The 26,238-nt window shown below is 55.7% G+C and overlaps 2 protein-coding genes across 2 annotated transcripts; one reads left to right on the plus strand and one right to left on the minus strand.

The window, feature by feature from the left end:
* Positions 1-726: 726 nt before the first annotated feature.
* SIX5 (SIX homeobox 5) lies at positions 727-4,880 on the plus strand. Its single transcript, XM_007102758.2, has 3 exons — positions 727-1,526; positions 2,515-3,317; positions 3,593-4,880. The coding sequence occupies exons 1-3, from the start codon at positions 727-729 to the stop codon at positions 4,189-4,191; spliced, it is 2,202 nt and encodes a 733-aa protein (XP_007102820.2). The 3' UTR covers positions 4,192-4,880.
* Positions 4,881-5,559: 679 nt separating this feature from the next.
* Positions 5,560-26,026, minus strand: MEIOSIN (meiosis initiator). Its single transcript, XM_055082038.1, has 14 exons — positions 25,956-26,026; positions 20,532-20,622; positions 14,545-14,656; positions 12,991-13,125; positions 11,865-12,110; positions 11,066-11,101; positions 10,780-10,888; positions 9,860-9,960; positions 9,218-9,373; positions 8,741-8,814; positions 7,599-7,763; positions 7,278-7,522; positions 6,328-6,417; positions 5,560-5,728 (listed from the first exon to the last, which is right to left on the minus strand). The coding sequence occupies exons 1-14, from the start codon at positions 26,024-26,026 to the stop codon at positions 5,560-5,562; spliced, it is 1,800 nt and encodes a 599-aa protein (XP_054938013.1).
* Positions 26,027-26,238: the final 212 nt, after the last annotated feature.

Consider the following 26,238-nt stretch of genomic DNA (forward strand, 5'->3'; position numbering starts at 1 on the left):
GAGAAGAAGAGCGGGCCACCAGGAGGCACCGCCTCTTGTCCAGCTGTGGCCCAGCTGTGCCACCAGACCGCGGTGAAGGGGGGGGCTGGGCTGGCAGCTAGCGCAGCCATCCTCCTACCACTGCGCCTGCGCGGGCCACGCGCATCCGTTCCGGGGACTCTGACTTAACGCTCAAGAAAAGTTGCTTCAAACTTTCTACCCCGTTTCCCCCGCCCCTTCTCCCAGCCAGACCCGCCCCCCTGCGGAGCCGGGAATTCCGAGGGGCGGAGCGCGGGCCGAGATGGGGAGTGAGGGGGGCCTTCGGAGGACCCTGGAGACGGAGGCGTGCAGAAGCTCAGTCTCGGGGCGGAGGCGGCTTCGCGCCCTTAGCCCTCCCGGACGGCCTGTTGCCTTCTCCGTTGTCCCGATGGGGAAACTGAGGCCCTGAGCCAGAGGCACACGCGGGGGGGAGGCAAAAAGCGCGGCCTGAGGCGGAGGGAAAACAAAGGGAGAATCACGGACTGACGGGGAGGGGGACGGGCACACACACAGACACTGGGACAGAGACCCTAATAGAGAACTGGGCCTGGCATCGGTGGTGAGGGGGGAGACGCGGGGTCGGCGGGAGAAGGTCGGGAAGCGCGAAGTTGCGGGGGGGTGCGGGGAGGGGAGACGGGCGGGGGAGGGGGCTGGGGAAAGCCCGAGGGAGGAGGAGAAGGAGGGAGGAACTTCCCAAAGTTGCAAAACATGGCTACCTTGCCTGCGGAGCCGAGCGCGGGGCCGGCGGCTGGGGGGGAGGCGGTGGCGGCGGCGGCGACCGAAGAGGAGGAGGAGGAAGCGCGCCAGCTTCTGCAGACTTTGCAGGCGGCCGAGGGTGAGGCAGCGGCGGCGGCCGGGGCCGGGGCGGGCGAAGCGGCGGTGAAAGTGGAGGGCCCGGGATCCCCGGGCGTCCCCGGGTCGCCCCCCGAGGCCGCTGCCGAGCCGCCCACGGGCCTCCGCTTCTCGCCGGAGCAGGTGGCGTGCGTGTGCGAGGCGCTGCTACAGGCGGGCCACGCCGGCCGCTTGAGCCGTTTCCTGGGCGCACTGCCCCCGGCCGAGCGCCTACGTGGCAGCGATCCGGTGCTGCGCGCTCGGGCCCTGGTGGCCTTCCAGCGGGGCGAATACGCCGAGCTCTACCGGCTGCTCGAGAGCCGCCCCTTCCCCGCCGCCCACCACGCGTTTCTGCAGGACCTCTACCTGCGCGCGCGCTACCACGAGGCCGAACGGGCCCGCGGCCGCGCGCTGGGCGCGGTGGACAAGTACCGTCTGCGCAAGAAGTTCCCGCTGCCCAAGACCATCTGGGACGGCGAAGAGACCGTCTACTGCTTCAAGGAGCGGTCCCGCGCCGCGCTCAAGGCCTGCTATCGCGGCAACCGCTACCCCACGCCGGACGAGAAGCGCCGCCTGGCCACGCTCACCGGCCTCTCGCTCACGCAGGTTAGCAACTGGTTCAAGAACCGACGACAGCGCGACCGGACCGGGGGCGGCGGCGGCGCGCCCTGCAAGAGGTGAGGGGACCCGGGCGGCGCCAGTCCCGCTTTCCCGGGGACGTGCCATCCACCAGCCCCCCCTCCCCCCAATGCCCGTTGTCCTCGGACACCCCCGCTCACACCCTCAGGCGCCAGCCGAGCGCGGGGAATCCGTGTGCATGGAACGGGCACGCGCCCCGGCCCTCTCCCAGACACCCGGACACCAATGCTCCTCTCGCGGAGGCCGGGAGACCGCCTCTCTCTGCTCCACTCCAGGCTCCGTCCCAGATCCCATCCGTGTCCGCGGCTAGACTCGGGGCGGCAGTGGGAAAATGAGGGGCTGCGGGAAAGGAGGAGGGGCCTTTGTCCTCCCCACCGGGCGTAGGGGCTTGTTCAGTCCCCTTCGCGGCCAGGCCCTCCCTGACCGTTGCTCGGTCTCACCTCCCCCCTTCCCGCCCCCCCCTCTCCAGGGCCCAAACAGCGTGGTCCGTCTTCTGTCTTTGTTGTGAAACGTGAACCTTCCCCAGCTCCGGTTTCCCTGTAACCCAAGCCCTTCTCCTCCCACCCTGCCGCGTCGGCCTCCTACTCCTCCGACGCCCGGGGAGGAGGGGGGTCGGGGGAGGGCACCGGGAACTGAGCGGGCGACTACCTCCTTACTCTCTCCAAAGCCACTCGGCTGCTTTCAGGCCGACTCAGGAGACTTCAGGCAGCCTGGTTGCTCAGCCTCCGGGGCCCTGAGGCCGAGGAGTTGGGAGAGGATGGCCTCCTCCCCCCCAAAGCGGCCAGCTTGAGCCTTTAGTCAGTGGTCTTGCAGAGGCTCCTCCCTGGGGCCCTTGGGTGGTCTCAGAGAGGAGGTTTCATAACCCCCTGAAATGGTGCACAGGAACTTGGGCTGGGGAAAGGTGGGGAGGCAGTGGGCGGCTTGTGCTTCCTCCGAGCACTTTGCAGCCGGCTCCGTGCACGAATCGGGCTGGCCAGCGGGGAAACAGCTTTCGGGACCACAACTCCCAATCCTTTCTCCGGCCAGCGAATCTGATGGGAACCCCACTACGGAGGACGAATCCAGCCGCAGCCCTGAGGACCTGGAGAGGGGGGCGGCTCCAGTGGCGGCCGAGGCCCCCGCCCAGGGCTCCATATTCCTGGCCGGGGCCGCCCCTCCCGCGCCGTGCCCCGCCTCCTCCTCCATCCTGGTGAACGGGAGCTTCCTGGCGGCCGGCAGCTCTCCAGCGGTGCTCCTCAATGGGAGCCCCGTCATCATCAACAGCCTGGCCCTGGGCGAGGCCTCCAGCCTGGGCCCCCTGCTGCTCGGCGGGGGCGGGGGCGCCCCTGCACCGCAGCCCAGCCCCCAGGGGGCCAGCGAGGGCAAGACCTCCCTGGTCCTGGACCCTCAGACTGGGGAGGTTCGCCTGGAGGAGGCTCAGCCTGAAGCCCCTGAGACCAAGGGGACCCAGGTGGCTGCTTCAGGGCCACCTGGAGAGGAGGTCCCAGGGCCTCTGCCCCAAGTGGTGCCTGGCCCCCCGCCGGCTGCCACCTTTCCTCTGCCCCCAGGACCAGTGACTTCCGTGGCTGCTCCACAAGTGGTGCCACTTTCCCCACCCCCTGGCTACCCTGCCGGCCTGGGCCCCACCTCCCCACTGTTGAACCTGCCCCAGGTGGTGCCCACGTCCCAGGTGGTGACCTTGCCTCAGGCTGTGGGGCCACTGCAGCTGTTGGCAGCTGGGCCGGGCAGCCCCGTGAAGGTGGCAGCTGCCCCGGGCCCTGCCAACGTGCACCTGATAAACTCTGGGGTGGGCGTGACTGCCCTGCAGCTGCCTTCGGCCACTGCCCCAGGTACCCCTTTGTGGTGGCTGGGCGGGGGGTACAGTTACCTCAGGGAGGGATGGCGCTGTCAGTGGGCTTCCTGGGGCAACGGTGGGGAGTGGGGAGCTCATCCCCGGCGGGTCCCAGACCCTCCCGTGCCAAGCAGTACCCTGAGGCTCGAGCCACGCAGACTTGGCCTCACCCTGACCCTGAAGGGGCTCCTTTTGCCTCCGGCTGACCTCCCTGCCTGCCCTCCAGCGGCGTACTCTTCACCTCTGCACCTGGCCCCTCTCCTTTCCCCACAGGAAACTTCCTGCTGGCCAACCCCGTGTCTGGCAGCCCCATCGTGACAGGTGTGGCCGTGCAGCAGGGCAAGATCATCCTCACCGCCACCTTCCCCACCAGCATGCTGGTCTCCCAGGTCCTGTCGCCGGCCCCCAGCCTGGCGCTGCCCCTGAAGCCAGACGCGTCCATCTCGGTCCCCGAAGGAGCCCTCCCGGTGGCTCCCAGCCCCGCTCTGCCGGAGGCCCACGCCTTAGGCGCACTGTCTGCGCAGCCGCCCCCCGCCCCAGCCGCCGCCAGCCTGCCCTTCTCCCCAGACTCCTCCGGCCTTCTGCCCGGCTTCCAGGCGCCCCCGCCCGAGGGGCTTCTGCTGTCGCCCGCTGCCGTGCCCATCTGGCCAGCCGGGCTGGAACTGAGCGCCAGCACCGAGGGGCTGCTAGAGGCGGAGAAGGGGCTGGGGACGCAGGCCCCCCACACGGTGCTGAGGCTGCCGGACCCCGACCCCGAGGGGCTGCTCCTGGGGGCCACGGCGGGGGGCGAGGTTGACGAGGGGCTGGAAGCGGAGACCAAGGTCCTGACCCAGTTACAGTCGGTGCCTGTGGAAGAGCCCTTGGAACTGTGACCTGCCGGGCCCCGTGGCCTCCCCTGACAATGGTGCTCGAGGACGGCGGTGAGGAGGGAGCCTCTCAAACACGAAGACGGCTGCCATCCACACACACTACACCCTCCCCGCGGCCACTCAACCTCTCCACGCCCTGGAGGCCCACTCCTGTCCGGGGCACCGTCCTCTGACGGGACGCCTCCTCTGTTACAGCCCTCTCCTTGCTCTGCCTCCTGATCTACATGGGGAGATTCGGGGCTCCTGACTTAGGGGCTCTGCCCCCCTCAACCTGGTACTAGCTGTGAGCTGAAAGCCCTGCCGAATGGCTGGATTTCCAACCCCCTTGAGCCCTCTCCCTGTCACTCCCTGAAACACTATTAATAGCTCCACTGACATCCAGTGTTCCCAGAACTGCTTGGAATCCGAGGGTGGAGGACGGGCAGTCCTGTGCCCGGAGACTGACGGACCCTCCCCGCCGGGCCCTTCCTGCCCACGAGGGATGTGGGTGTGCGGTCTGTGGGCCAGGGTCCTCCGTTAGCTCCTCCTGGACTAGAGCCCTCGGTAGCACGGCCAGCCCCAGACCAAAGATCCCTTGACCCTCGGGCCAACCCTGACCCCTGTGTCTAGTTTGTATCCTAAATCTTTATTTTTCTAGGACATGTTATGCCTTCATTTCAATTAAAATAAAGTTAACAGACAACTAGAACCTCGGGGGGTGTGGGTTATCTTCCAACGACTTGCCCGAGGAAAAGCTGAACCACAAAAAGCTCACCTTGAGATTCTGGCTTTCTGACCAGATGTTCTCTGAGGGGGAACAGCGTTGGAGGTCAGATTTGTGGTGCTGCTTGGGAAGGTGCCTGCCGTGAGCAGAGCTGAGAAAGCAGGGGACCAGGGGCCCGGCCCTGTCTCTTGCTGGTAACAGTTTCCACTTTATTTAGTTGAAAACAATAAATAATCTATAAATAGAACAGGGCCGGAGGCAGAGAGTGAGGTACGACTGAACAGGGGTGAAAGCATTTGATTCTGGGCTGGGCAAAGGACAGGCAGAGGGCAACTAAACCTCCTCGCATTTCATTGTGTGTCGGGGGGCGGGGCGGGGGTCCTTCCTCCCCACCTGCGGCTCCTCTGATAGGCCAGGCCTGGGTGAAAGGGGCTGTGAGACGCCTGTAGACCCCGGGCAGGAGAAGTTCCGGCCGCCCCGTGCAAGGCAAACGCACAAAGCACCGGGGTCAATAAATAGCCCCCTCCCAACCTGGGGGTGCGTGACCGAGGGGATCTGCACCAGCGGTGGTGATGCCCAGGACGAGACAACCTCTTCACCACCGGCGCCTGGTTTCAGACCACGGCTGCAGGAGCCGCGAGGCAGTGGCGGAGGGGGCGAGGCTGCCCTCACGCGCGGTGAGGGGGCGGCAGAGAGGCGGGGCCTGCGGAGCTGCGGGCCTTCTCAGCCAGCAGCTGGTAGAAGGGCTTGGGGGTCTCCCAGTCCTCGTCCTCGCTGCTGGAGCTGTCCTTCTTCACGATCCGGTTGTGCCGGCGGCTGAACCTGCGCGCTTTGGCGCTGGGGGAGAGGTGGCAGGATGGGCGGGGTTCCTCGGTCGCCTCCCGGCCATCTCTGTCCCACCCCTAGTGCTCTGGCCCCAGCAGTGACCAGGGCCTGGGCTGAGGGGGCGGCCAGGGCTTTATATGGCCCCAGCGGGGGAGCCACTGGCTCCCGTGAGACTTGTCACCATCTGCACACGTGCACGTGTGTTTCCGGGGCCAGTTGTGAGCTGGGCAGGTGGAGAGGAGAGGGTTTCAGGAGGGAGGGGGCATCAGGAGGGGACGAGAAGGAGAAGACCAAGCGACAGGGAAGTTAAGACCTAATTTTGTGCTCTGAGAAACTCCCTGTGGCAGAGAGGGCAAAGGAAATTTAGGGCAGTGGGGTCCAAATCCAGAATTAAGCTGTTTGCCCTTCGAAGTTACACGCAGGGCTAGAGCACCACTCTGCTTCTGTCACCCCAACTCTTTCATAAGAGCTCATGACACCCAAATCTCCTGCCCGAGGAAACTCCCAACCTGTTTCCAACATCACAGAGCTCAAGGCTCTGAAAATCAGAGCAGGATGAGGAGCAGGGCCTCGCCTCCACGACCCACACCTTCTGGGCAGGGGCTCCTCACCAGTATGGTCTCCGCTCCTTCAGGGTCATCACCCGCCAGAGTTGGGCCAGCTCCTTGGTGGCAGACGTGGATGCGATCCCAGGGCAGGCTCTGGGGCAGGAGGGAGGAGAAGGTGAGGAGAGGCCTGCAGCCTCGCCTGGCTTGGGCGAAGGCCAACGGTGTGACCATACAAGGGTCCCTGGCCCTGTCAGAGCCACAGCTTTCCAAATCTGAGAACTCATATCTTTCCGTGTTGCCCTGAAAGATGCCCCCTTTTGCGCCCCCTGGAGCAGAGGTGGCAAAGAAGGGAGCTGGACTAAATGGTGGTTGGAAAGGGGCCACCTGGTGTCCTGGGACCTGCATCTGCCGCTCCGATACCAGCACCACCTCTTTTCCACGGAGGCTGCAGGCTGGCAAGATCGGTTCAGGGCTAGGTGCCTGATAGATCATATCAAGTCGGCCGCAAGAACTTTTGCTTGAAATCTTAGAAACGAGGAGCTCTCTTCCCACAGGGTTGCTGGGGCGGGAGACAGGACGCGAGCCTGAACCTCCTGCGGGTGAGCCTGCCCCCAGCCCAGCCCAGCGTGATGGAGCACAAAGCCAGCCCAGAGCGCGGGGTGGAGGGGGACAGGGATCCCGGGCAGTGTCCTTGGAGCCCAAGGACCAACCACATCCGAAGGTGGCTCCTCTTTTTTCAGGTTATATAAATTTAATGAATTATATTAATTAGTTCATTATATTAATTAATTCAAGCCAGTTAGTTTCCTTTTTTTCCTAAGTCTGAGCTGAGTTTCACTGCTTGCAGTACACAGGCCCTGACCAGTGCCACGGGGCCAGGGGGAGGCCGGGAGCAGGGGGAGGCCGGGAGAGCGTGGCTGAGGAATGTGTCGGCAGCAGTGGGTGGCATGCTCTGCGGGTGGATGGACAGTGAGGTAGGGCCCCAATCAGGGCCGAAGAGGACGCCCTCCCACCTGATGTACTGCTTCCGGTTCATCCTGCAGAACATGATGAAGCCGTTGACACACTTCTTCTTCATCTGGGTGGGGCAGGGGGCTTGCTTGCTCTCCTTGGGCTTCACCAGGCCCCTGCCCGCCCTGCCCCCGCGGGCCTTCCTCCCGGCTGCGGGCAGGGCCGAGGCCTGCCAGGTGGGGGGCCACGTACAGTCCTCATCCTCATCGCTGGAGGATTGCAGGCCCTCGAGGTTGGCCTGAGCATCCTGGGTGGGAGACAGAGAGGTGAGGGCGGGCAGGAGACGCGGACTGACCGGGCGGATGGCTTTCTGTCTCCCTCACCTCCTGCTGCCTCCACACCGAGTCTGTGTCCGTGTCCTCCGAGCTGGGGCTGGACGGCACCTTGCTGTTCTCACTCAGCGACAGGTAGCAGTGGTCCAGCGAGACCAAGGACCGGCACTGGCTGTGGGAGTCAGGAAGGTCTTCGGGGGCCTCAGGGGGTGTGTCCTGGGGGGTGAAGGAGAAAAATGGGAGGAGACGGAGGGGGACAGTGCTGTCCCTTCATGGCCCCCACTCACTGCTTTCCTAGGAGGTCACACGAGCATCATCACAAACAGCTCAGGCTCAAAACAGCCTCGTCCAGACACCTCCTCAGAAATTCAAGCAAAGTTTCCCCAGTTCCCACAGGGGGTCAGAGAGGAGGTGGATGGGGGTCTTCTGCCTCCTATTCTGGGGCACTCTCTCTCAATCCCATCAGTTTACCACCTCGCAAAGGAGCCGTGATGCCCCGGGCAAGTCTTAACTCCTCTGAGCCTCAGTTTCATCCATGGATGGTGTCACTACACATCCTCTGCAAGGCCGAGAGGCACTTGGTGCAGTGGCTGCGCTTCCAAGAGCTCCGCTAAAGGTGTCTATTTTTGTTTCTACAGCAGATTCAGCTGTTCATTGAGGCAGGGGGCCACCTTCCCACACACTGGAGGGAGAATCATTTGGGGACCGGAGCTGGGGCTGCCCCTCTGGCAGTCAGACGTTGAACTGCTGGAGCAGACAGTGCTACGGAAATCAGCCCGGGGGCCTGGGAAGGAGGCTCTTTCCAACTGAGGATCCTGGGGGTCACCTGCTGTTTTCAATTTCCTCATCTGTCAAATGGGGTCACAAGAGAGCCTGACTCATAGAGCAGTCGTAAAATTATGTGGGGTCTTTTCTGGGCACCTGGCAGCTTTTAGCTTTTATCCTTTGTGTCTGGTTCATTCTAAGGGCCCAGCACAGAGCAGGGTGCCTGGTGGCCAGCAGGGAGTGTTCAAAGGACGGGCAGGCAGGTGAGGGCACAGATGGTGGATGAGTCTCTGGAAGGATGAGGAGAAGCATGATGGATGGACAGGTGAGTGGGGGAGGAGCTGAAAGGTCGAGGGGACGGATGAGTGGATCAAGCAGGTGGAGAGAAGGTTGGACATGTGTGGACAGATGCGTGGGCAGACGCCTACCTTCTTCTGTGGTCCCTCAAGCGTGCAGGCAGAAGGTGAAGACACAGCATCTAAGACTACTTCTTCAAAGAGAGCTGTCGGGGGCGGGGAGGGAGACCAGAGGGGTGGCTGGCACAGAACACCTCTCTCAGGGCACCGTGCCTCTGTCCCGCCACCCCTGCTATCCGGAGTGCCCTTCTCTGGCTCTGGCTTTGGGATCTGCTGCCCCAAGTCCAAATCCAGCTCACAGGCCAGCGCCCGTGGGGAACCACCAACCTGGGCAGAGCGAGTGGGTCCCTATTCCAGGCTCCTGGAGCCTTCCACGCGCCACGTGGGCCTGGGGCTGCTCCCCGCCAGGCTGTGGGCTCCTCGAGGGCTGGGATGGGATTCATCCCTGGTTATCCAGCACTGCCAGCACAGGGCTGCACACTTGGTGGGCGTCACTGTAGGTGTTTTTTCTGAATGAACCAAGCATCAGGTCCATCCCTGGGTGCTCACCTTGGGTCAGGTACTCGGTGCCATCCTCCAGGATCTGTTCTGGCAGCAGTTTCCCCGGGGACCTGAAGAGGGAGGGGCTGAGCCCTAGGATCTCGCTCCGGTAGCCTGTCACATTCCAGTTGTCAACCTGGGGAGGCCCCAAGGCGAGTGGGCTCCCTGAAAAGGAAATATCAGGCTCGAGGGTGTGTCAGAGCTTGCCCTCTCCCCCAGCACAGCAGCTGGCTTTGAGCAGATGGTGCCAGACACTGGGGAAAGGTGACCGTGTCAATTCCTTGTTGTGAGTGCTTGGAAGAGGAAACGAAGAGGCACGATGCCTGGTATCTTGTTAGGGATGGCCAGGAAAAAAATCAATAACATGATATGCCAGATCCAACAGACTGATTTTAGCTATCTGGAGCTCTGTGTTAAGAAAGATTCTGAGGCAGTGTCTGGGATCAACAGAAAGAGTAATGATTGATCCGCAACGTCTGCCGTGGCAACCGATGGCTCAGGGACAGTGGGCAGGCTGTGTGTTGCCATCCCTGTGCTTAGCGGACATCCATCCCTTTCCCGCTCTCCCCCCTTCCACAGACATCCTCAGAAGGAAGGTACCAAGAAGACCCCACACCAGGCTACAAGGAGGAAAGACAGAGCTTTAGTCACCATGGGTGCCGCCCTTTGGGGTCCAGGCAGGAAGCCAAGGGTCAGCATCTGGGGACTCCTTGTCCACCTCCTCGCTGTATTCGCACAACTCCAGCTTCTGCCTGCAAGAGGTGGAATTGAAGAGGCAGACCTGGAGCTCCGGGCTGCAAACACCGTGGGCCCTGGGGCGAGCCCTTTCCCCTTTGGGTGTCTCAGTGTCGCCCACTGTGGACTAAGACAGGGATCTCTCCGTGCCGGCCGCTGTGGGGTGCCCGCCCTCAAGGAGCTTCAGGGCTTATAAGGAGAGGCCAGCTGTAATCAGAGCTGACTAAACGGGGCAGAGCTGTGATGGGGCTCTGAGGAGGACACAGGGAGGGCAGGGAGGACCGAGCTGAGCTAAGCTTGAAGGATGGGTAGTTTTCCAGGTGGACGAAGGGATCAAGCTTCCAGGAAGAGGGAACAGAGGGTGAGAAGCCCAGAGGGGGACACGGGCATGGCTCCCGCAGGGAGTGGCGAATATTTGGTGGTGTTAAGGGTAAGGTTCGCAGTTGAGGAGCAGGAAAGGGGGCTGGCAAGGTGAGCTGGGACCAGAGAGGGTCTCAAATGCCAATTAAGATATCTGGGCTGTACCCAACAGGAGGGAATAGCTTAAAGCCGAAAACGGACATGATCAAGGTCTTGTGTGTTAGAAAAGCCATGCAGGTGACTAGTGGGGACAGGCTAGAGGGCGGGACGGGAGGCAGGGAGGGGCTGCGGCCCTGGTCAGCACCTAGGAAGCAAGACTTTGAGCTCACGATGCCTGACGCGAAGCTAGGCCCTCAGAGGTGCTCACTCCACAGACACCAGGCAAGGGTGGTGACTGACCCCATTTCTCACCGAGCCTTAGCCAATCCCACCAAACGCCTCAGCCTCCTCCACTCACATCCCTGGGCTTCCCTTACCTGGGACGGGGCTGGGTCCTGTTGAGAAAATGGATCCTCTCAACCCCTTGCTGGGCCTCGAAGGCAGGGTAAGGCCCCGCATCCTGGGCACTGTTTTTGCAACAGCAGCCTACGGGGGGTGGGGCGAGTCAGGATGGTCACTCCTGTGACTGGCCAAAATCGCGGGACTCACAGAGGCAGGGACGGAAAGGCGCTGGGGTATGCCGCAGCCTATCCCTCCCCCCATCCCAGCCGGAACCTCAGGCTCTGGGGCCTCTGTGTGAGGTCTGGGGGCTCCCTGAATCACCCACAGGTTTCTGGAATCCCACATCCCTATCAGAAGCTCTAAGGAAGATAAAATCCTTAAGCAGAATGATGATGATGAAGATGACGAGAGCAAACAGCATATAGTGCTCACCAAGGCAGCACGGCTTTAATCGTTTTACATGTCACTCGGTAGCCCTTTACCAAAGGGTACGGTTTTTATAATACCCGTTTACAGTTAAGTAAACTGAGGCATTGAGATACCAAGTAACTGGCCCAAGGTCACAAGATTAGCTCAAGATCTGGGACACCCTCCCTCCCCAGGTGGGTCAGGCGCCTCCTGGGGGCTCCCACAGCCTCCTGGGCGACCCCAGGAAGTGAGAGCGTGGGATTTCTTCACTGGACTGTCACCAGCACCGCGCACATGGCCTGGCCCAGAGGAGATGCTCTGGGAGGAAAGGCTGAAGGAACAGACAGAGGAATAGGATGGCCTGAGGCCTCGCCTTCTAGTCGCGCCCGTATCTCGTATCTCCTGGGGGTTTCACACCTTTGCAAGCTGGCAAAGGGATGGGGACTCACAAGAGCGTTTGTCTGGCTGCTTCGAGTGAAGGAAGGCTCACGAGGCGGCCCTGCTCTTGCCCCCAGTTCTGTGACCCTGTCCCCTGCTTACACCCCCAACAGAGCCTGAAGGGAAAAGGAAACTTGGAAAGAGGCTGTGAGACAGCGTCTCTCTTGTCCATTGTAGAATCCCTGGCGACTAGGACTGTGCCTGGGACGTCGAGGGTGCCTGACAAGTGGTATAGAAACGAGTGGCTAAGTTAGTGGAGAGGAAAGACACCAACTTGGGATGTCACAGTGGACGCTGTTCTCAGCCATATGCAGCAGTGTCAGCCAGGATCTTCCTCCCTTTCTGTCACCTTGAGATGGTGATGACACAGCCTTGGGGTGACTGCAGGAGTCGAGGCGTCTTGGAGGGGTGATGGTTCCCACCATGTTTCCTCCTCTCTGGTCTGGGGATGGGGTCACCTGCTTCTCAGGCTTGTCCAGGGCCAGACAGCGACGAGGGTTCTGGGCCCGGGTCTGGCGTTCTGGGAGAGCAGAGAGATGGCATCAGACAGGGCTGGGGGCCTGACTCTCACCAGAAGGTGGCTGAGGTGGGGGTCTTTGCTCTGGGCCCAATAACCTGCTTCAAAGCTTTGCCTGGCCTGGTCGCTCAGTCCTTCCCGGAGAGGCCCAGATCCTCAGTTAAAGATCGCCTGGTCGGATACCCCCTTCCCCTGCCCACACGTTAGAATCACCTTGCAAGCTCTGAAAATACTGATGCCCAGGTTCCACCCAGATCACTGAAGCTCGACTTTCTGGGTGTGAGGCACAGGCAAGAGGCATTTTTAAAAGCACCCCAGTGATTCAGATGTGCAGCCAGAGCTGGAAATCATTGATTAGGTCCAACTCCCTGTTTAAGGACATGGAAACGGAGGCTCGAAAAGGGGAAGGGACAGGTAGTGTTAGTAGCAAGGCTGAGGTGGGACCTGGGACACTTGCCTCCCGCACTGGGGTCCTTCCGTCACCCACACCCCCTGCTGCCCTGGCCCGGGGATGGATGACTGGGTAGAGGGATGATAAATGCTGACAGCAGCTTCCATTCCTGGGCACTGGCCATGTGCCCCATCACTTAAGCACTGCTTGAGCGGGGTGTGCCTGGCTCCTAATCTGAGGACCACCCTGTGGCAGGCCCTCCAATTTCCAGACCAGGAAGCTGAGGCTTACAGGAGAAGAGTGACCCACCCCCAGGCCTCAGAGCTAGGAAGAGGAGGCACCACAGCTGAACCCAGGCACATCTGAATCCAGAGCCTCGTCAAGGGCTCAGGATTGCCGACTGGGCCTCCCGGGAGTGGGGACGGTCCTGGAGAAGGAGCCCCGCTCCCATCTGACCCCTGCACCCTCTTCTGTCTCCACTGACGGCTGTACCTGATGCTTGGGCCAGCTTCTTCTTCCGAGGTTTCTGGCAGCCTCCCCAAAGATGGGACTCATGAGAGTGTGGGTTGCTGGACGGGGTGGAGTGTCTCCACTCTGCTGGGCCTGCGGCCGGCTTCCAACCCAGCCCTGCACAGGACGGAGAACGAGGCAGGTCAGATGCCCTCACCCTCATCCATCCCGAATTCTGCCTCTGGACAGCACTTCATGATGGACAGGGAGCAGAGAGGCTGCCACGGTCCCCAGACTGACTTTACAAATGGGGAAACTGAGGTCCCGGGAGGAGATGGGACCTGGCTGAGGTTGCGCAGCCAGGCGGCAGAAGTACAGGCGAGAACTCAAGTGTCCTCAGGGCCATTCCGGGCCTCGGCTGAGAGGGAAGACAGACCCAACACTTCCTAGATGCTTCCCCATCTTCCGCCTCCCAAATCAGTTCTTCCTCCAGCCTCCTCAAGATGGTAAGGGCTCCAGCATCCACCCTGGGTGGCCTGGGGCCTCTCCCCCAGGCCTCCCAACTCTTCCTCATTAACGTCTCCCAAGAACTTCCCTGGCAGTCCTAAGACTCTGAGCTCCCAAGGCAGGAGGTATGGGTTCGACCCCTGGTCGGGGAACTAAGATCCCGCATGCTGTGCGGCATGGCCAAAAAAAAAACCAAACAAAAAAACTCCCAAATTTACCTACTTCTGTCTACACCCTCAGCTACGGTGCTACATTGGCCTCATCAGCCCCATCCAGATCACCCCTAAAAGTATCTTCACTCATCTCCCCCATTCCAGCTTCTCACTTAATAGCAAGTCCCCACACAAGATGTCAGGCACCTCTTCCTCAAAGAAACTCTGATCATGGCTTTCCTCTGGCTTAAAGGCCTTCAGTCATTCTCATCTTCTTCATCTCCCTCCTCCGCCAGGCGCTCGAGGCCCTTCAGAATCTCGTCCCTGCCTCATCTCCTACCCTTCTTGCCCGTGTATTCCTCACACCAGTAACCATAGCAGCCAGCACACACAGCATGGGATGACTGGCTTGTTCCAGGTGCCGTGTTACAGCACTCTTTACATGTATTAACTCATTCAATCCTCACAACAGACACAGAAAGGGGGTATGGGTCCATTTTGCAGGTGAGGAAACTGAGGCACAGAGAGGTGTAGGTCACAGGACGTGTGCCTGAGTTGGGACCTGGCTCAGGAGTCTGTGCACATCATCTGGGTGCTACACGGCCCCTCCAGTCATACCCACTGCTTGCCTGTCCCCAGACGTCCCACATGTGTCTTCTCATGCCTTCAGACTCTTGTTCACCTTGCTTCTCCTGCCTGGCATGGCTCCCCCTTCCCTGTCCTCGAAGGCCCGGCTCCAAGGCCCCTCCCACCACAGTCTTCCCAGACACCTTCCTCTGGGGTCACAGCACTTTGGACATCTCTCTGACTTGTCCCGTGAGACAGGCTGTGAGATCCAGGAAGGACCGGACCCGTCTAAGTCACTCAGCATCCCTGACGGCCAGGACAACGCTTGGCACGTAGCAGGCGCTGGGAAACGTCAGCTGAACTTACTTACCCTCCAGTCCACCGTGCCCGTTGGTGGTGTGGAATTCAAGCAAGGCCTTGGCCGCATCGATGTTTCTCTGGAGGTAGTGAATATAGTGCAGGATGTGCAGCAGGATGTCCTTCTGCACGCAAAAGAAAGACAGGGCTGAGCGGGGGCCTGAGATGATGGGAGGCTGCTGGGGACCGGGAACCCTGCCCCAGCAATCCCCCCATTGGCAGAGAGGTTTCTGTCCTGCTCTTTAGTCCTCACTGCGGCCCAGTGAGCCGGCGGTTACAGCTAAGGAGACGCAAGCCCAGGGCGCTAAAGGGACTTGCTGGGTTACAGAGAGGAAGTGGCAGAGCTGGGATCTGAGCCTGGGCCTGCCTGCCTCCTGGTCCAGTTTTGGGGGCACACACTGCTCAGCTTCCCACCCCTGGCCCTCGGCACACACAAAGCCCTCCTCTTCTCCCCACAGACTCCCTTCCTGGCTTCTCCTTTGAGCCTCAGCACAGTGTTCTCCCCTTCTGGAAGCTTTCCTGCCCTCCTGACCCCTCACCCAGGCTGGGTCAGATGTCCCTCCTCCGCACTCTTGTAACACCCTGGGCCTGTTTCCACCAAGGCACTTGCCATGGTGTTTTATAATTGCTGTTTATGTATCATTCTCTCCTATTGACCTTGAACTAGCTGAGGGTAGAGACTGCAGCTAATTGATTTCTAGATCCCAAGCACACAGAATCGAGAGGTGACTTAGTTATCACTGAAGGAATGACTTCCCCACAGCATCAGCGGGCACCCCCCCAACCAGCCACCAAATACCGGCTGAGCTGGTATTGGAGACACTAAGCTAAAAAAGATACTACCCACTAAGAGCCATGTGGAGGGGTGAACTAGACATACTTTTGTTTGCCTTCATGAAACTTGCAATCCAGGGAGGGCAGCAGACCTTAAGAAACTCATAATTCATACAAAATTATCAAGTGTGTGATAAGCATTATGAATAAAAGAGCATGACATGTGACTCTGAAATTAGACTTGGGTGTCCAGAAAGGCCTCTCTGAAGTGGCAGCATTTAAACTGAAGACTGAAAGGAGTTAGCCTGGTGAAGGAAGAATACCCATAAATATTTTCTGGATTGAACTGGATCCCCAGAATAACAACAAAACCATTAGCAGGAATCTTCCAACCCCAAATCAGGAAACATGGTCTGGGGGGTGGGGGATACATTGGGAGACTGGGACTGATATATACAAACTACTATATATAAAGTAGATAACTAATAAGGAACTACTGTATAGCACAGGGAACTCTACTCAATTCTCTGTAATGGCCTTTATGGGAAAAGAATCTAAAAAAGAGTGGATATATGTATATGTATAACTGATTCACTTTTCTGTACAGCAGAAACTAACGCAACATTGTAAATCAACTATACTCCAATAAGAATTAATTTAAAAAAAGGATGGTCTCATGAGGTGACTTATGTGAAATCGTTCCATAAAATATAATACAGTCACTGAACTTATTTAACCTGATCCAGGGAAGGAAGCTATAATCTAACTAAGGAATAGCGTGACACAGCCAAGAAATTATTGGTTTGGGGCCTGGCTCCAACCTGCCACTTACTGGCTGTGCACTGGGAGCGGGTCATTTTACTTCTCTGGGCCTCAGTTTTCTCATCTGTGCAATGGGAACGAGGATATTCATTCAGCCTCAGAGGATTATCATTAGGATGAAATAAATTGGTGTGTGTGAAATCGCCCAGCACAGAGCCTGATAAATCAGTTGTCCAATAAATGCTTAGTTGATATCTGGATGAGAACACCTTCATCGGCTTCTCAAGGGATTAAATAGAAACTTTTGGGGGCTTCCCTGGTGGCGCAGTGGTTGAGAATCCGCCTGCCGATGCAGGGGACATGGGTTCAATCCCTGGTCTGGGAAGATCCCACATCCCGTGGAGCAGCTAAACCCGTGCGCCACAACTACTGAGCCTGTGCTCTAGCGCCCGCGACCCACAACTACAGAGCCCGCGACCCACAACTCCTGAGCCTGCGTGCCGCAACTACTGAAGCCCACGTGCCTAGAGCCCGTGCTCCACAATGAGAGAAGCCACCACAGTGAGAAGCCCGCTCACCGCAACGAAGAGTAGCCCTGCTCTCCCCAACTAGAGAAAGCCTGAGCGCAGCAACGAAGACCCAACGCAGCCAAGAATAAATAAATAAAATAAATAAATTTATTTTTTTAAAAAAAGACCTTTTCTATCTTTATATAACTAGACCATGAGTTTTTCAAGAGCAGATCCTGTCTTTTTAGCTTAGTATCTCCAACACCAGGCTTGGCACATGGTGGGCATTCACTAAGCTAATTCTCTGTAAACTGTAAAGCAATATAAAGTGTCACTTATTATTACTAGTACAAAGATTTTATGCAGAAGGCCACTGGGCATCAACTCAGATTTCAGGACAGAAAGAAAGCTTGGTAATTGAAACTTTGGGAAGGTTAGCTCAGGGGCTACGCCAGAGGTTCAAATCCCAGAGACTTCCTGAAGGTAAGATCAATGCAAACTATAACTGTCTCAACAGAGGGAAATTTATTCATTCATTCATTCAGCAAACATCTATCGAGCATCGAGTGACAGAGTGGTGGAGGGTGTGGGCCTTTGGAATGAGACACATCTGACTCTGCCATTAGCCAGCTGTGCCTCTCTGGACAATATGACCCCTCTGTGCTCCAGTTTCCTCGAACCAAAAAATGAGCATACTCATACTCATCTCACAAGCCTTGCGGGGAGGATTAAATGAGAAAGTGTAGGGATTTCCCTGGCAGTCTGGGGGTTAAGTCTCCGGCGCTTCCACTGCAGGGGGCGCATGTTCCATCTCTGGTCGGGGAACTAAGATCCTGCATGCCTCATGCCATGGCCAATAAATAAATAAAGTAGCCATCTCAAAAAAAAAAAAAAAAAAGAGAGAGAGAGAGAGAGAAAATATATATAAAAAGCTTGGCATCCACTGTCTGACACCTAGAACTCTCAGTCAATGGGGAGCAACTGTTATTGTTATCTGCTCTGTGCTAGGCCCTGGGGTGCTGGGGATAGAGATTCATCCATTATGGTTTTTGCCTTTGCAGAACCCTTCATCTAAAGGGAATCAGAGAGGGACTTCCCTGGTGGCGCAGTGGTTAAGAGTCCACCTGTCAGTGGAGGGGACACAGGTTCGAGCCCTGGCCCAGGAAGACCCCACATTGCCGCGGAGCAACTAAGCCCGTGAGCCACAGCTACTGAGCCTGCTCTCTAGAGCCCGCGCGCCACAACTACTGAAGCTCACGTGCCTAGAGGCCATGCTCCGCAACAAGAGAAGCCACTGCAATGAGAAGCCCGCGCACCGCAATGAAGAGCAGCCCCTGCTCGCCGCAACTAGAGAAAGCCCACGCGCAGCAACAAAGACCCAACGCAGCCAAAAATAAAATTAAAAAAAATAAAATAAGATAAAGGGAATCAGAGAAATGGGAACAATCACAGTAATGTGCAGAGGGCTGTGATGGTCAGAGGGCTGGGAAGCCACGGACCACATGGGGTAGGCGCACTTAATCAGCCAGGATGGTGAGGAAGGATACCACGGACCTAAGCTGCAGCCTAAATCTCAAACACGGGCGAAACAACGCATAATAGCTCCCACAGTTTATTCAGCAGTGGACTGAGCACGTCACACAGCCCTTGGACGAGCTGTGATGATGCATGTCAGGCAGACTGGTCTGGTGGGAGGCTGGGGACTGACTGGGACACTGGTTGTACATGGAGCAGGGGGCCCAGGACTGAATTTAAGGGAGGATGAAGATGGGGAAGAAGTGGGATTATTATTTTTTTAATTAATTAATTTATTTATTGGCTGTGTTGGGTCTTCATTTCTGTGCGAGGGCTTCTCTAGTTGCGGCGAGTGGGGGCCACTCTTCATCGCGGTGCGCGAGCCTCTCAGTGTCGCGACCTCTCTTGTTGCGGAGCACAGGCTCCAGACGCGCAGGCTCAGTAGCTGTGGCTCACTGGCCCAGCTGCTCCGCGGCATGTGGGATCTTCCCAGACCAGGGCTCGAACCCGTGTCCCCTGCATCGGCAGGCAGATTCTCAACCACTGCGCCACCAGGGAAGCCCAAGAAGTGGGATTATTAAGACAGCAGAGAATCAATGGTAAAGAAAGTGGGCTGAGGCCTGGGGAGGATTCCACGAAGAGATGTGGTCATCTAGTCAGTGATGAAATGCTGCCTGTGCCCTGACTCAGCTGTCATTCCTGCAGGGCAGGGGCTGTGTCCCAGTCATCTCTGCCTTCCCCAACAAGAATTTATAGTGCCTATGCACAGCAAACACTCAAATGTTGGAGGGCAGAGGGCAAAATCCCTCAGATATTTTTTGAGCACTGTGGTGCTCTGCGTAATGCCTCCCCCAAAGGCGTCCAAGTCCTAGTCCCCGGGACCTGTGAATATGTTGCCATGTATGACAAAGGGGTCTTTGCAGATGTGATAAAGTTAAGGATCTTGAGATGGGGAGATTATTCTGGATTATCTGAGTGGGCCCAGTGTAATCACAAGCGTCCTTATGAGCAGGAGGTTGGAGGGTCAAAGGCAGAGAAGGCGAAATGATGACAAAAGCACAGGTAGAGGAGAGACTAGAAGATGCTACGCTGCTGGCTTGGAAGGGGCTGTGAGCCAAGGACCATAGGCGGCCTCTAGAAGTTGGCAAAGGGGGAGGAAATGGATGCTTCCCTGGAGCCTCCTGCTGACACCGTGACTTTAGTCCAGTGGGACTGGTTTTGGATTTCTGACCTCCAGCACTCTGAGAGAACAAAGCTGTGTTGTTCGAAGCCACTAAGTTTGTGGTAATCTATTAGAGCAGCCACAGGAAACTGATACAAGCACCTACAACTGAGAGGGATTTAGGAGAGACAACCAGCGTGATCTGGTGATTGATGGGCTGTGGTTGGCAGGGAGAAGAATAGGGTTAGGGTCAGGCAAATCTCTCCCAAACACCCGCTCCCCTGAATCTCTCTGAAGGCAAGTAGAACATTCTAGATTGGATCAGTTATTGTGCGTTCAAATCTTCCTCTTTTTTTTTTCTTTCTGGCCATGCCACACAGCTTGCAGGGTCCCAGTTCCCTGAACCAGGGATCGAACCCGGGCCCCAGCAGTGGAAGCACCGAGTCCTAACCACTGGACCACCAGGGAAGTCCCTAAATCTTTATCTTCTTGACCAGATTCTAAGTTCTCAGAGGAGGAGGGCTGGGTTTCAAATTTCTTTGCTTCCCCTTGTTGCCGGCAGAACAGCTTCTGACATCTGACAGTCTTTCCATAAATGGTTGATGAATGAATGAATGAGGGACTGAATGAGAGAAACTATAGCAAGAAAACATCACACCAAACCTTCCAGATCTCTGAGTCTCATATTAAGTTGTTCGTCCTGGGAGCAAGTGTTAGCTCAGCACTATAAACATTTATTGAGTAGCCGCTGGGGAGGCACCGAGAAGCTCTATCCCGACCTCATGGAGATGACCCCCACAAGGTCACAAAAGAAGGCGCCCGGAAAGGGAACCGACACTTATTCAGGCCCTGTCACAGTTATGATGTCACTTTGGTCTCACAATATCTCTGAGTCGGAGGAGTTATTTTTCTTGTTTTATAGCTGGGAAACCTGAGGCTTGAGGGGCTGATAACCTAAGCGAGCTGCCCAGAGTTCTGCAGGTGTGGGGCTGGAAGGCTCAAATGCAGGCTGTGTGACTCCCAGAGGGATGACCTTGACCCAGCACCTTGCCTATTTTTCCCCTCCCAATTCCCCCTGCCTCCTTTGCAGGAGAGAATCCCCCAGGCTTCTAGTCATGGGATCACAGACTCCCAGAAATTCCCAGTCAGGACCATTGCCATGTCAGTGCTGTCACTGGGTGGGTCTGTCTAGGTTTCCCAGGACAAGGGAGGTCAACCTGATTGCTGATATGTTCAGATCTGCCTCCCAAATCCACCTCCTCTCCTTCAGCCCCTTACCTTGGTGAGCTTCTTGGTACCGGCCATCAGGGCCACAGGTAGCAGCAATGCCAGCTCTTGCAGTTTGTTGGTGTGGTTTTTCCTCTGCCTCCTGTTTTGGGGCAAGAGGTGGTTTGGGTTAAGACATCCAAAATGGAATTTGGCATCTGACCCCCCAGACTGCTTGTCTCAGTGTTCCCCATCTCAGAGAAGCTCCCTGCCCCAGGCGCCCAAGACAGAATCCTGGGCATTGTCTGGACTGCTCACTCGCCCCCATCCCCTGGTCCAGTCAGTCACCAAATCTTGCCCACTCCTCCTCCAATCCCTTCTCTCCGTCCCCTCGCTCCTGCCCTAGTCCACGTGCTGACATAGTTCTCCCAGCCTTCCATCTGGCTTCCTCCAAGCCATACTCTCTATGAGAGTCACGGTGATCTTTCTGAAACACAAACCTGCCTATGGTTTTCTCATCTGTGCAAAAGGAATGAGGATATTCTTTCAGAGGCAGAGGGCTACCAATAGGACTGAATACATTAGTTACTTAATAAGCACTTCAAACCTCTCAATGCCATCCCATTATTAAGGATCAAGTTTAAACCCTTACTTAACATGGCTTTTAATGCCCCCCATGGCCTGGCCCGCCTGACGCTTCTGGTCTCATCTCTTACTTCCTTTCGTTCTCTCCCATCAGTGGACCCCAACTCCACAGGACAGGTGAGGTATCTCTGCTCAGGTCCCCCTGCCCCTGTGCTCATGCATTTCTCTGGTCCCTGCAGTTGGGTGAGAGCTGAGTGGGGGGAACCGCTGTATCTCCAGCACCTAGAACAGGGTCTGGCACACTGCGGGAAGTCATCGCCTATTTGCTAAATGATTGATAAATAAGGGCATGAAAGAAGTTGACTCCTGAGCAGGTGCAGAACTTCCAGGATCTAATCCCTGAATTCATAATTCATAATATATCCATGTACACACACCTGTACCCCCTCTCTCCTGACAGATGGAGACACGAAGACGTTGGAGTCTCTCTCCCAAATTACACACCGCTGCCACTACTCCGGCTACTCCTTTGGGAAGGCCCAAACACCTCGTCTCCACCAATCCTTAACTCACCTTCCTTCCGGGCCTGATTCAATTGCCATCCGAGGAAGCCTCGCCCGACCTCCCTTGTTTTTCTCCCCGACTCTGAATGTCCACAACACTTTGTGTCACCTGCAGCACCGCCCAGCCAAAAACACTTCCGTGATTACAGATGTATCTTTGGTTCCTATTCAGACCCCCGAACTGACACCCCCTCTTTGCCAGGCCCTGTGCTGGACACTGTGGAAAGGGAGAGGAATCACTGTCCTGCCCTCGAGGACATGGGGGAGCAGTGTGGGAGACACTTATCTCCCTAACCAAACTCTGAAGTCCTGAAAGAATCGGTCTCACTCATTCATTCAGCAATTACTTATTAAGCCCCTACTATGTGCCAGGAAGTGTGATCACTGACAGGGACAAAAGGCTACAAAACAACTACAGCCCCTTCTAGAGCCTACAATGCAGTCGGGGATAAAGTCATTCATCAAATTGTGACACAAATAAACATAAAATGGCAACTAGGACCAGAACCAGCTGTATAATTTGCTGGGGGTGGGGGCATTGCAAATGAAACTGTGGGTCCCCTTGTTCAGAAATTAAGAATTCTGGGAATTCCCTGGTGGCCCAGTGGTTAGGACACCGCCCTTTCACTGCTGAGGACCCGGCTTCAATCCCTGGTCCGAGAACTAAGATCCCGCAAGCCACACGGCCTGGCCAAAAAAAAAAGTTAAGAATTTGAAGACGGTGAGAGCAGAGCATTAAACCAAGCATTGGACTCTTCTAAGCTCAGGGCTCTGTGACCGCATGAATCACATGTCCCTCCTGGGGACAGAGGAGAGGTGCTGCTCGGTGTTATGGAAATTTGTGATAGGTGCTTTTGATCTAACCTATGAGGTTTTTCCAGAAGAAATAAATCTGGCCAGAAGCTGTTCTGAAGGATGAGTGGAGCTACATCAGCGGAGGGGGAGAGGGAACGTTTCAGATAGAGGGAGCATGGAGAAGTCAGAGGAAATAAAGCTGAAGTGTCTGGAGCACAGAAAGCAAGGAGTCCTGTGGGGTGAGATGAGGCTGGAGGACGAGGTAGGGGCCAGATGACACAGGGTCTTATGGATCTTACAGGCTCACAGTATGAAGTTTTGGCTTTATCTGAAGCCCAACGAGAAGCATTAACGTGTTTTCTGCAGGGGATGGCATTTCTAGTGCACCCTCCCAGAACCACCACGAGTACAGGAGACTATACATATTAGTCAGCTGAATGAAGCAATGAAAGAAAAACAAAACCACCAATTGGTCTCTAGTTCTTTCCTGATAGAAACCATAATTTCGAGGGGCAAGGGTGGGTGCTGGGTTTCTATCCACGGAGAAACACTGGGTAGGCTGAACTCTAACGTCTTGCCTGGCCCTGATATTTATTTTCTGCATGCGACTTTCCTGCTGTTCTAGAGGACTCCCTAGAAGCTCCAAAGAGAAAGAGCACAGAAAGCCAGGAAGAAAAAGTATCCAGGTCTATTTAAGTTCAAGGTGCTGTTTGACCATGTCTGAGAAAAAGGGTTTCATATCAACCAATCCCTGGGTGTTTCCTCTGGGTTTTGCAAAGTACTGAGAGAGCCTTCTGCACAAACACAGGAGTTCCAGGAAAAAAAAAATTGGAGGGAGAAAAAGGGTGACTAGGAAATGCAAAATCTTGGCCGCTCTTGGGCAGCGGTCCTGAAGAGGTGTGACATGGGGCTCTGCTCACAGGGGCCTCCGGGAACTGGGCACTCACTCTCAAGGCTGCTCCTTTCCTGGCTGGATGGTTTTGGTTTCAGCCAAGTTCTTTCCTCAGAGTCTGTTTAATTTTCACCCACTAATCCCAGCTCTGCCCTCTGATTCTGTGGGGAACAGGTCAGCTCCAGCCACATGGGTCTTTTTCTGCTTCTCTCAACTGCCAAGTTTATTTCTGCCTTAGGGCCTTTACCATTGCCTCCACCTGGAATGTTCTTTTGCCCCGATTTTTACATGGCTGATTTCTTGCCATTCGGTGCTTAGCTTAAATGTAATCTCCCGAGAGGCCTTTCCTGACTACTTGATCTAAATAAGCACATTCTTTGTCACATCCCCATATCCTTTATCAGCATCTGAAATCTTTCTTTCTTCCTTCCCTCCCTCCCTTCCTTCCTTCCTCTCCTTCTCTCTCCCTCTTTCTTATAAATATAAACATAAGGAGAGGGATTTTTGTCTCTTTTATTTATTGCTATATCCCGGACTGACTTATCCATCAGGTAGCGTAAGCACAGTGCCTAGGGCTGGTGCTACTTTTAGGGGCTTATGAGAATGTTTTAATTTCTTTTAAAACCAGAAGAGAAATAAATGAATATAATTCAACTTGGATTATAGTCATATTTATACCAGTGCTGTCATAAACTATAATTTTTAATGTGTTTTTTAAAATATTTTATTTATTTGGTTGCTCTGGGTCTTTTGCGGCATGTGGGCTCCTTAGTTGTGGCAGGCAAACTCTTAGTTGCGGCCTGTGGGATCTAGTTCCCTGACTAGGGATTGAACCCAGGCCCGCTGCATTGGGAGCGTGGAGCCTTAACCACTGTGCCACCAGGGAAGTCCCTTAATGTGTTTTTTTTTTTTTTTTTTTTGCAGTACACGGGCCTCTCACTGCTGTGGCCTCTCCCGTTGCGGAGCACACGCTCCGGATGCGCAGGCTCAGCGGCCATGGCTCACGGGCCCAGCCGCTCCGCGGCATGTGGGATCTTCCCGGACCGGGGCACGAACCCGTGTCCCCTGCATCGGCAGGCGGACTCTCAACCACTGCGCCACCAGGGAAGCCCCTTAATGTGTTTTTAATGCAGGAGCTGGAAGGATCCTTAATCAAGAGCCAGTCCAAATTTCTCACATTAGTGATGGGAAAACCAAGGCCCAGACCCTAATTTGCTTTAACACGTGCAGGAGCTTAAGAGTAAGAGCTGTTCCAAAGTGGGACAAAGCAGGGGCAGTCCCAAGAAGCAGCATAATAGTTGGTTACAAGGTTCAGCTTTTGAAGCAAACAGATCTGGTTGAAATCCCAGCTCTGCCACTTGCTGTGTGACTTTGGGCAAGTGCTTTCATCTCTCTGAGCCTGTTTATAATTCATTTACAAAATGGAGATGGCTGGAAAGTGTGATCTTGTCCAGAAGGTGTTTCGCACATAGGGAGTGCTCACGAAATGTTAGTTCAAGACAGAAGGTAGACAGTCATTTGTTCGAATGATTTAGGGATAAGGGATGTTGGAAAATGGGGTGGGGGTATTGTACTGGATGACTACTGTTGATAAAACTGTTGTTTTTGGTTGACTGACATCCAATTCCTCCCTTTCCTGGTAATAGTTTCCTTTGGGGAATGATCCCTCCCTCACTCTCAGTCCATGTGGTTCAGAGAAGCTGACCCCAACCTCCCCTTCCACTAGGGAGCACTGAAGCAAGGTCTAGCCAAGAAGTCAAGTGATTGGTTCAGGATTGCGGTTGTAACCCAGGCTTGGCCAATCAGAGTCAACAGATCCTGGAAAGAGACTCTGCTAGACTTGTCAAGTTGGCAGGATATGGACCTGGAGCTGCTGGGAGCCATCTTGCCCTCACAAATGGAGAGCCAACACAGACAAGAGCAGAGCAAAGAGAGGCAGATTCCTGGCCATATCATTTAACTCTTCAACTAGAACCAGCCAAGCCTGATGCCCCGGAATTTTTTGTTTAAAGGATCCAATAAATCCCCTTTTATGCATAAGCCAGTTTTAGCTAGGTTTCTGTTAATTGCAACTAAGAGTCTTTATTAATACAAAGACCCCACATCTAGAAAGGGGGGAAAGAGAATGCATTGTTGGTGAACTCTGGACTTCCAGGAGGAAAAGGCAAGCGAGAGAGGCATTCTTCATTTTCTTCATTTGCTCCTTCTGAGCAACGTACCTAAGTAGAGAACCTGAACAAAGCAGACACTTATTTTTGGAGTTAATAAATGAAAACGTAGGTGGGCGGCCGATCCAACCCTCAATCTGCTAGGAAAATCCCCTCTATAAGATTCCTGACACTTGGTAGGTGCTTGATGGCAAAATGAATATGTGAATAAAAGAAAGGAAGGAAGGGCATTTAAGAAAATCAGAATGTCAAAACCTTCAAGGGCTTAGAGATGATCTTTGCCAACTATGTCAGAGTTATCTCATCTTGAAATGGCGGTAATATTCGCACCTACTTCCTCGTGGAGTTGTTGTAAGGATTAAAGGATTTTATACAAACAAAAGGCTTAGCAAAAAGTCTGGCAAACTAGTAAATGCTCAGTAAACACTACTGTTACTATTATTCAACCACAGTGGCTGGAGCTGTAAGGGAGGTGGGCCGGGGGAACACTTACCTGTCCCTGGGACCCAGGGAGTTGGTCCTGGGCTGTTCAGGGGAACACAAGTGCTTGCTGGAATCCCACATCTGCAAAGAGGGGAAAAGAAAGAATTATGAGTGACCTCTGGGATTCCAGGAGGAATGCACAGCTTGACAGGCAGCCTCATTTCCCCCATCATACTCCTTTGAGCACCCAGAGATCCCAAAATAAGTCCCCAGTCCCCATAAACACAGGTCAAGAGACCAAATTAAAATGCCCAAACTCTAAACTGAAGTCCATGAATCTCAAATTGCAAATT

Source organism: Physeter macrocephalus, unplaced genomic scaffold, assembly GCF_002837175.3.
Source record: "Physeter macrocephalus isolate SW-GA unplaced genomic scaffold, ASM283717v5 random_5, whole genome shotgun sequence".
Taxonomy (NCBI): domain Eukaryota; kingdom Metazoa; phylum Chordata; class Mammalia; order Artiodactyla; family Physeteridae; genus Physeter; species Physeter macrocephalus.